At 44.8% G+C, this 10529-nt stretch overlaps 1 protein-coding gene across 1 annotated transcript; it reads left to right on the forward strand.

Annotated features, from left to right (window-relative positions):
* The first annotated feature begins 1149 nt into the window (after nt 1-1149).
* LOC126464086 (cuticle protein 67-like) lies at nt 1150-10320 on the forward strand. The gene is made up of 2 exons (XM_050096208.1): nt 1150-1172; nt 9961-10320. Exons 1-2 carry the CDS (start codon nt 1161-1163, stop codon nt 10306-10308), a joined length of 360 nt encoding a protein of 119 aa, XP_049952165.1. The 5' UTR covers nt 1150-1160; the 3' UTR covers nt 10309-10320.
* The last annotated feature ends 209 nt before the right edge of the window (nt 10321-10529 follow it).

A 10529-nucleotide genomic window follows, 5' to 3' on the forward strand; every position in this document is an offset into this window, starting at 1 on the left:
ATGACTTTTGAACACTATTAAGGTAAGTACATTGTTTGTTCTCCATCAAAATGTTTCATTTGCTAACTGGGCCTGTCAGTAGTTAGTGACTTCAGTAGTTAGAATCTTTTATTTAGCTGGCAGTAGTGGCGCTCGCTGTATTGCATTAGTTTGAGTAACGAAGATTTTTGTGAGGCAAGTGATTCATGAAAGGTACAGGTTATTGTTAGTGAGGGCCATTCTTTTGTGGGGATTATTGAAAGTCAGATTGAGTTGCGCTAAAAATATTGTGTGTCAATTTACTGTTGATCACAATAAGTAAAGAGAGAAATGTCTGAGTATGTTCAATTTTGCTCAGCTGTTTGAAAATCAAATATCGTAAGAGGTTTAACGGCACTGTCATTCTTAATTTTTCTAAGGGGAAGTTTCACAGTTTATAAAAAAATCCTCTGACAAAAATAATGAAACCAGGGAAATAAAAATATCACTGGAGTAAACTTAAACGCTCAAGGACTATCACTGGAGTAGCCCTAAACGCTCAACAACTATAGGTCCTTGAAAACGGCAACCTGTTGCCAGATGAGTAGCGTAGCAATTGGTGACCAGCAAGTTCATATCGAACCGAATTTACTGCGCCACCTGTACCAAAGCTATTCAAATGGTTCGAATGGCTCTGAGCACTATGGGACTTAACATCTGAGGTCATCAGTCCCCTAGAACTTAGAACTACTTAAACGTAACTAACCTAAGGACATCACACACATCCATGCCCGAGGCAGGATTCGAACCTGCGACCGTAGCGGTAGCGCGGTTCCAGACTGTAGCGCCTAGAACCCCTCGGCCACAACGGCCGGCACCAAAGGTGTCATAAAGAGAGGAAACAATGGACTGCTTATGTAATGCGTGAGCTACTGGTCCGCAGATAATCTCGCCAAGGGCAGTGGTGTTGCTATGCGTGCACACACACACACACACACACACAGACGGGTTAGTTTCTGGCCGTTACGCTACGGTGGCCAGTGAGCAGTAAGCAGGTCGCCCCCGATCGGGTTGTCGCCGTCTGTCCTCGAGTCGCCAGGCGCGCCCTCTCCCTGTCTGGCCCGCACCACTATATAAACGCCGCCTGCGCCCCGACAAGGCACAGTCAACTGCCCACCACGCCGACGACTACCATCAACGCCATGGCCTTCAAGGTATGCTGTCACCGCACCTACAGTGGACGTAGTGTAGTGTTCTCACGGCACTAAGTGCTGGAAATGTCTGGACTCCCTACAGAGTCTTACAGAATACTTGCAGTTAGCGTGGTCTGTGTTAAAATAGCCTAAGATGCAGTGGGGGTCTTGCTATGCTGCTTTCCTGCCGAAAGCTTCTAAATCAATGCCACACCGACATCTGCTGTTGGTTATAAAACTAGGCTCACAACTGGATTGGAAAATTGTAGGCAGTAGGGCGCAATACTGTATCCAGGATGGAAATTCATGTTCTGATATAAAAGTAATATGTGATGTTCTCTACGGACGTGTGGGGTTTAGGACCATTATTAATGGTAATACTAATCTGTGACTTAGCGGATAGCATCAATTACATTCTCAGACTTCTGTTACAGTGCGAGACTTCTGGCAAATAATGCCGTTGACTACAACGAAGCTTAATCCAGTGGAAAATTGTAGCTATAGCAGGTAAAATCTTAAGAATTACTATGTTGATGGAAAGGCAGGTAACTAACTGTGAGTGAACAGAAACGAAAAGCTGACACTTTACGAGTCGTAGAAAACGTGGTTGGGTTGGATAACCTGATAAATGACTCAAAGTTAGTAATGTCAGTCTGTAAGGAACAGTGTGTGGACATATGAAATGGATCGACTGCTAAGAGCAATAGCAGGTGACGTAAAACAAATTGTTCAAATGGCTCTGAGCTCTATGGGACTTAACATATGAGGTCACCAGTCCCCTAGAACTTAGAACTACTTAAACCTAACTAACCTAAGGACGTCACACACGTCCATGCCAGAGGTAGGATTCGAGCCTGCGACCGTAGCGATCGCGCGATTCTGGACTGAAGCGCATAGAACCGCTCGGTCACAGCGGCCGGCGGTGACGTAAATAGCACCTGATGAAGGTCACGAGCTACGTGGCCGAAATATCGTGCAAGTACGACGCTGATATCCGGCAGAACACCCGACAACTCAAGATGTCATTAGATCGCCGGGAAAGCCTGAAGAGTTACACTTCTAGACTTGCATAGGCCATTAGCCATGAAAAAGCCAGAAGATGAGTGAAACGCGCTGTGTATCTACAGAAAAGTCTATTACGAGTTAAACCGTTTCAGTGCGAACCCACTCAAGTTGGAAGCGAACCATCTACAAGTCACTACGTACACGCCTGGCTGTTTGAGCCGTCTAACCACAGAGTAGGTAGAAATAACGTACTGAACCGGTTCTGTCTACGTGATCTAGCAGTACCTGAATTTGAAGCTGTTTATGTTACGTGCAGAGTTACGCAATCAGCAGTTTGTCACAGCTTCCTAACCCATGTACATTTATTCAAAAGAGGATCGTAGTTCATGGTTGCTTGAATATTGGAACGCAAACTTCGTTCATTGTTCTTCCGTTATCTGTTTAAAATTCGTGAAGCCAATGTTAAATGTTAAACACTGTCCGTCGCATAGAACATTTTTTCTATTCCACTGCCTGCTTCTGGGCCTAATGTTGACAAATTATCTTAACGTTCTACTAGAAATTGTAATTGGACCACGGTCAGGTTGAATTATTCTGTAGAGAAAATCATAATACTGAGTTTTAGCATCAATCAGCACGAATAGAAAGCAACGAAAGCACAGATTTTACTTTTCGTTTCTGACATAACCCGTGGGGATAACAGACAATCTCAGCTGAGAATAAATGGTGGAAGCAAGTGATCCTAGCCTATTTAAGGGAGTATCCGCACATACTCTGAAAGTTTCGAAAAAATATCGAAAATGACATTAGACGCATGGCGAAATAGTTTTATCCCTCAGACCACGGCCGGATCTTTCCTGCATGCCTACAGATTAATGGTCAATGATGACCATTCTATTGACGGCAGGTAAAGCACCAATCTCAGTTCCAAACAAGATTGTTACAAAATTGTTCTGGAGTGAGTAAAACCGCCAGTAACAATCTGCATCTTGTAGAAATAGTCCAGGCATTGTAGAGCACAAGGACAAGTTATAATAACAACGAACACAAAAACTACACAGCACCACCTTTTCCCTCTGGTTGAAATCTTACAGTACGATAGAAAATTTTCATTCTCTATTTAACTGAGAGACACAAAAACCAAAAATCGAATCTTCAATGTCAACAAGTGTTTGACTACGTTATTTGAGCGCAAGTCATTAATATACAATAAAGTGGCCAGTGTCATTGTAGAATTCAAAGCTCACTTCGTCACAAATTTTTCGTATTTCACAGTGCCGGGTATGTCTGTTCGCTGACTGCAATAGGGTGTGCTTATGCAGGCGGATTGAAATATCCAGAAAAGTCTTCACGCATTCAGTACGTTAGTGATATGACATCCAAGTTATTAGGAAATATGGCACGTGACAAACGTTTGTAGTTCTCGCCTAGAAGGCTCTTTGACTTTGCGTGAGCCCTTAACGAATGATCACAATGCAAGTCAGGGTGTTAATCGAGATTCTATGATGGTATGAAGCTTGAAACATGAGAAAATCGGTGTTAGGCCCTCACAGGCTATCCACATTGAAGTTAAACGCAGTTTTCGTGAACCACTGAGAGAGAAAGCTACAAAGAATGACATTTCGTCGTCGCATAACGTGCTATACAAAATTTTTAACACTTCATTTTCTTTTGGCACAAACGGCATCGGTCTACTGTGGCCAACATCAAAACCATAAAATGAAAGCACCAAAAGATGATTAGCAACAGGTAATGAGCAACGGAAAGCATTACATGTCGCTATTAACTTTCGCTTGCTTTCACATTATGGTTTTGATGATGGCCAGAAGAGAGGAAAGAGTCATTTGACGGGGTACGTAATTTTGGAAGACTCGCAGAAAGACAGAACTTAGCACAGACTTAACACCATCTATGAATATTTATGTAAGTTGGCGTATGGGATAACAGTCAACCTTTAATAATCAGATCAATATTGGTCCCAAAATATTTGTCATACGAGTGGTAAGGCTGTCAGACGCAGTAGTTGAAGCAACTGTTACCTATAATTGTCATTTGCTGTATGTTAAGTATGATTCACAATGCTCCAGAGCTCCTCAAACTTTGGAAAGTGATCACCTGCCCGCTGAATATACATTTTAGTTCAGTGTTGCTGGGATAGGGAGCAGACGATGCCAGAAGTCGTACTAGAAAAGATCATTCATAATTTGCAAGTGTTACGTAAGATATCAAATTGTAACTCCACAGACCAAAGTCCTATGTGTTGAAAGCTAGTTAGCTCGAAGACCAAGAAGTGGGCCCGGGTATGTCTGTTCGCTGACTGCAATAGGGTGTGCTTATGCAGGCGGATTGAAATATCCAGAAAAGTCTTCACGCATTCAGTACGTTAGTGATATGACATCCAAGTTATTAGGAAATATGGCACGTGACAAACGTTTGTAGTTCTCGCCTAGAAGGCTCTTTGACTTTGCGTGAGGTCTTAACGAATGATCACAATGCAAGTCAGGGTGTTAATCGAGATTCCATGATGGTATGAAGCTTGAAATATTGTCTGGTTAGTTACTCAAGTCCACACATGATGCGAGTAAATTGTATATACCATCTCTTGTAAAGGATGCCACTTCTGTGAATGAGAACATCGGAGCTCGTAATCTAAATATTTCCAGTTTTCTCACATACGAGAGAAAGGGGGAAGTCAAGGAAACGACAACTTCTTTTAATAAAGCCTATCTCGTCATTAGCAAGAATTAAGTCTGTGCAAGAGGTCCACTTCAGCCTGTGCACTTGGAAAGAGAGATTTCAAGTCACTAGATGCAAGTTTTAACAGAGAAGAGATGGAGATCATGTCGAGGATCGAAGGAAGGAATCGGCATTACTTCACTTAAGTAAGCAATTTACGCACTCTCTAAAATTCCATATCTCTAGGAGACTGATTCAGTTAACTGTGAAGTTACTGAAACGACAACGTCTTTTAAGTGAAACATAGAAAGTACATTTCGGCATTAGCAGGAATGAAATGTTGGGAAGTGGTCCACTCCATATGAACCTGAGCGGTGGGGTATAAAAAAAAAATAACCGTTTCGTAATCACCTGGTTCAGGAAAGAACAGTCTTTAAGTCAAACATTTGATTCAGTACAAGATATAGATACTAAAAACAGGAGATTCGATATAATCGTGAGATATATGAGACGTACATCATCTCAACTATCGCAGACAACAAAAATGAAACTGCCTTGGATCAGCGTGTTATGTTCTGACAAAGGGCGCTGATTGCTGGTCTACAAAACTGCTTGAGTTTCTTTCCAAAGAAAGAAATCTATGAGTGACGCTAAGGGATAAGACAAAACGCGATAAAGATTTGTTGTATACAGAACGATTTTCATATTAAAACAAGGAACAGAACTCAATGTGAGATGCACTCTTTGTTTTTCCGTAAGAGTCCTGTGGCCGTTATTGCAGTATCACAATGTTTACACAACCTTGTCATCCGACTTTTAGAAGAAGGGTCCAATCCATTCGTATTGACCACTACTCTTGATACACCATTTTACCGAAACTTTTTGTACAGGGTGACCCAAAACCTCGTTAATATTTGAAAATTGTATGTAGGTAGAGTTGTAAAAGTTAACAGACATGCTTGAAATTTCATGGGGCCTTATTGAACCCAAAAAACAAAATGAGCAGCAGTTGATGCTTCATATGATACATAAGTAATAATTACCATAACGTTTTTCTTTATAAAAATGCTCAGTATGTAGGTCACCATTCACCATCAACACATTTAGTCGAGAGACAATGTTACCAGCAGCGCTGTACAACATATCGGCAGGTACGGCGAGACATTGCCATCCTGCGTTGTCTTCTAGCATCCCTGATGAGGTCGGGCGATCGTGGTAGCCTTGCAATTTCAGTTAAGCCCACAATCAATAATTATACTGATTGTGGTCTGGGAAGGCAAGAGCGACGAAGTGATGGCTCGGCATGCGATCCTCACCAAACGATGTGCGCAAGTGATCTTTCACACATGCACCTATATGGGGTGAAGCGTAATCCTGTTCAAAAGACGTACCTTCCAGCAGGTGTTTAGTTGCCGGGCTAGAGATGATCTGACTCCCTCTCTCATGAACAGTTCGTTTTATTCACGATTCTCATTCTGCGTCACCGACGTGTTGCTGTCAAGCTCCAGTTGTTGGCTAGTTTTTACACTCGTTTTTGGTTTCATAAAAACACCATATTATTTCTGGCACTAGTGTCAATATTTAGCTCCATATCTACATTATTCCGTGAATTAGGGCATTTTAAAACGTTAATGTCATTTTGGGACACACTGTATATCACTTAGAGCAGCCAAAGCCTTCATTCTCTGCAAATACACTCCTGGAAATTGAAATAAGAACACCGTGAATTCATTGTCCCAGGAAGGGGAAACTTTATTGACACATTCCTGGGGTCAGATACATCACATGATCACACTGACAGAACCACAGGCACATAGACACAGGCAACAGAGCATGCACAATGTCGGCACTAGTACAGTGTATATCCACCTTTCGCAGCAATTCAGGCTGCTATTCTCCCATGGAGACGATCGTAGAGATGCTGGATGTAGTCCTGTGGAACGGCTTGCCATGCCATTTCCACCTGGCGCCTCAGTTGGACCAGCGTTCGTGCTGGACGTGCAGACCGCGTGAGACGACGCTTCATCCAGTCCCAAACATGCTCAATGGGGGACAGGTCCGGAGATCTTGCTGCCCAGGGTAGTTGACTTACACTTTCTATAGCACGTTGGGTGGCACGGGATACATGCGGACGTGCATTGTCCTGTTGGAACAGCAAGTTCCCTTGCCTGTCTAGGAATGATAGAACGATGGGTTCGATGACGGTTTGGATGTACCGTGCACTATTCAGTGTCCCCTCGACGATCACCAGTGGTGTACGGCCAGTGTAGGAGATCGCTCCCCACACCGTGATGCCGGGTGTTGGCCCTGTGTGCCTCGATCGTATGCAGTCCTGATTGTGGCGCTCACCTGCACGGCGCCAAACACGCATACGACCATCATTGGCACCAAGGCAGAAGCGACTCTCATCGCTGAAGACGACACGTCTCCATTCGTCCCTCCATTCATGCCTGTCGCGACACCACTGGAGGCGGGCTGCGCGATGTTGGGGCGTGAGCGGAAGACGGCCTAACGGTGTGCGGGACCGTAGCCCAGCTTCATGGAGACGGTTGCGAATGGTCCTCGCCGATACCCCAGGAGCAACAGTGTCCCTAATTTGCTGGGAAGTGGCGGTACGGTCCCCTACGGCACTGCGTAGGATCCTACGGTCTTGGCGTGCATCCGTGCGTCGCTGCGGTCCGGTCCCAGGTCGACGGGCACGTGCACCTTCCGCCGACCACTGGCGACAACATCGATGTACTGTGGAGACCTCACGCCCCACGTGTTGAGCAATTCGGCAGTACGTCCACCCGGCCTCCCGCATGCCCACTATACGCCCTCGCTCAAAGTCCGTCAACTGCACATACGGTTCACGTCCACGCTGTCGCGGCATGCTACCAGTGTTAAAGACTGCGATGGAGCTCCGTATGCCACGGCAAACTGGCTGACACTGACGGCGGCGGTGCACAAATGCTGCGCAGCTAGCGCCATTCGACGGCCAACACCGCGGTTCCTGGTGTGTCCGCTGTGCCGTGCGTGTGATCATTGCTTGTACAGCCCTCTTGTAGTGTCCGGAGCAAGTATGGTGGGTCTGACACACCGGTGTCAATGTGTTCTTTTTTCCATTTCCAGGAGTGTAGTTTCGACAGTTAACACCATATGACAGACTTCATTAGTTTAAATTATTGTATATCACATATCCATTATTACAAAATATGTTACGAGGACTATTCGTCCGATCGGTCGCGAGATGGAAACCACTGCGAAAATCAAAAATGTTTTATTTACAACAGTTAGCTACACCTTCCAGCTACTGTCGATATAGTCGCCGCTCCAGCTTCGTAGCGTTGTTCCAACTTCCCAGTATCCTCGCCGTAAAAGGCAGCCGTCTGTGTTTTCCGACAATTCTCTACGCTGCTCTGCAGCTCGTCTGTGCCAAAATGTTGTCTTAACAGCCAGTGGTTCACGTAAGCAGAGACCGAACATCAGAGTGAGCCACGTCCGGGCTCATTGGTGGACGATGAAAGACTTCCCACCAGAAAAGCTCCAGGAGCATCTTCTTTGCCCCCTGCAGTGAGCTGTCGAGAATTGTCATGAAGAAGGAAATGCATGACAGTTACGTTATGAGGGTTGCATGAAGCAGGAGAAATCACACGGCAGGCACCGATACGTGGCGGGAGACAACTTTCTAGGCATATTTCCACGCTCACTGTTCTCTCAGAATTGAAAAGAGCGACATGACCGGATGGACGGGCATTCTAGAGACACTGATCAGCACAACTGTGCAAAGCTTCATCGGACTTTCACGGGGTTTTCCATTTCGCGCCCGATCGGACCTTACGTTTCAAATAGCCCTCGTACATACAGGATTTCCCAGGAGGAATGCTCAATACTGAGAGATATGACAGGAACCATCATTTGGAGCAAGAAAGTCTAGTAAACATGGGCTCTAAACTGCGTAACGTAAGAGGTATGAGCACTTCTTCAAAAGCAATACTGTGAAACAAATCTCTTTTTAACGTCTCTTGCAGCGGTCTCTCCGCGATATTTTCAGAAATTTTTTATAAATTATATAATTCAGTACATATCTCGAAATATCTCTTCTTATCTTACCGATTCCTAAACTTTAATATACGGTGACTATCAATGCAAAGTAGTTTCAAGCCCTATTATTCCTTGGAGCGAGCATTTGCTCCATGGAATAGCTTCTCTGCTATCTATGTTCTCTCTTATAAAAAGAATGATTGAGATCTTGCCGATTAGCCGTGAAAGAACGAAGATGTATATGTATGTATTGTTGAGCTAGTCGCCATCTTGAGGAGATTCTGTATGAGAAGGAATTCAATACATGAACTAAACTAAAGTAAGTGTGTTCACGTATTATTTAACTGATTATTATTGACAGTGTCTGCTTACTACGCTGTGTTGCACGGGATCAGTGGTGAAAGTCTGATTTACACTGGATGAACCTGCCGTTTTGTATGCTCAAGATATCCAGTTTATTACTTTTAATAAATAGGCTAACATGGTCTTCCCCATGTGATCACCGAAAGTTAATAATTATTACAAATGTTTTCAGGAGATCGACTGACAATTTTCGTCGCACCGAGACTTCGAAATTGCTTCACTGCCTTATGGAATTTAAGTTGAGCTCAATTTAATCAGGGTAGAACAGTACTGAACTGTGTGAATGTGATAAGCCTGCTTTGAGAATGAAAATTCCCTTAATCTACGCATGTTTTTTACTATCCTGATCAGTGAAGCTAAATCAGGCCGGTGTGAGAGAGGTTTTTAAATTTTAGATCCCACAACAAAAATATTAAATCTTATATTGCAAGCTCTTTCTTTCCCGTATATTGGGAGTAGGTGGTGTGGAAAAAACAGTTGTATAGTAAATATGGGCTCTAAAGCGAGTACCTTAAAAACTATGAACACTTGTTCAGTAGAAAGGATGCATTTCACTGTAAAGAAGAAGAACAAGTGTTCATAGCTGTTAATGTATGCACTTTGGTTGCCTATCTTATTTTCCGGGCCAGTAGTATTTTGCTCACCCAGTAATTAATGCTGCGGGAGCAAGTGGACCAGATGTATAGCACAGTACCAATCAGTCCTCAGGCACAACTGTAACCGTCACCGCTGCACTTTACAGCTGTTCGTCCTCGCCGCCGTGCTGGCCGTGGCCCGCGCCGGCTACCTGTCCGCCCCCGCCGCCGTCTCCTACGCCGCCCCCGCCGTCTCCTACGCCGCCCCCGCAGTGGCCTACGCCGCCCCCGCTGCATACGCGCCTGCTGCCCTCACGTCGCAGAGCTCCAACATCCTGAGGAGCTTCGGCAACCTGGGACAGGTGTCCACCTACACCAAGACCATCGACACGCCCTACTCCAGCGTCACCAAGTCTGACGTCCGCGTCAGCAACGACGCCATCGCGCACGTCGCCGCCCCCGTCGCCTACGCCGCCGCCCCCGCCTACCACGCCCCCGCCTACTACCACGGTTAAGCTGGGAGTCACATGTACCCTCACGCCTGTCATGAAAATATTTATTATGAATTCACGTCATTATAAATAAAAACCTGAAAAAAATTCGTTGTTTTGTTTGGCTGGTTGTGAAAACATACAGCATCTCCAAGCCTGCGATTCAGAACATAGAATTCCTGCTCACATACCTGCAGTTCTGAGGTGGTTTCCTGTTGTTGTTGTGGTCTTCAGTCCTGAGACTG

This window comes from Schistocerca serialis, chromosome 1 (genome assembly GCF_023864345.2).
Source record: "Schistocerca serialis cubense isolate TAMUIC-IGC-003099 chromosome 1, iqSchSeri2.2, whole genome shotgun sequence".
Lineage (NCBI taxonomy): Eukaryota > Metazoa > Arthropoda > Insecta > Orthoptera > Acrididae > Schistocerca > Schistocerca serialis.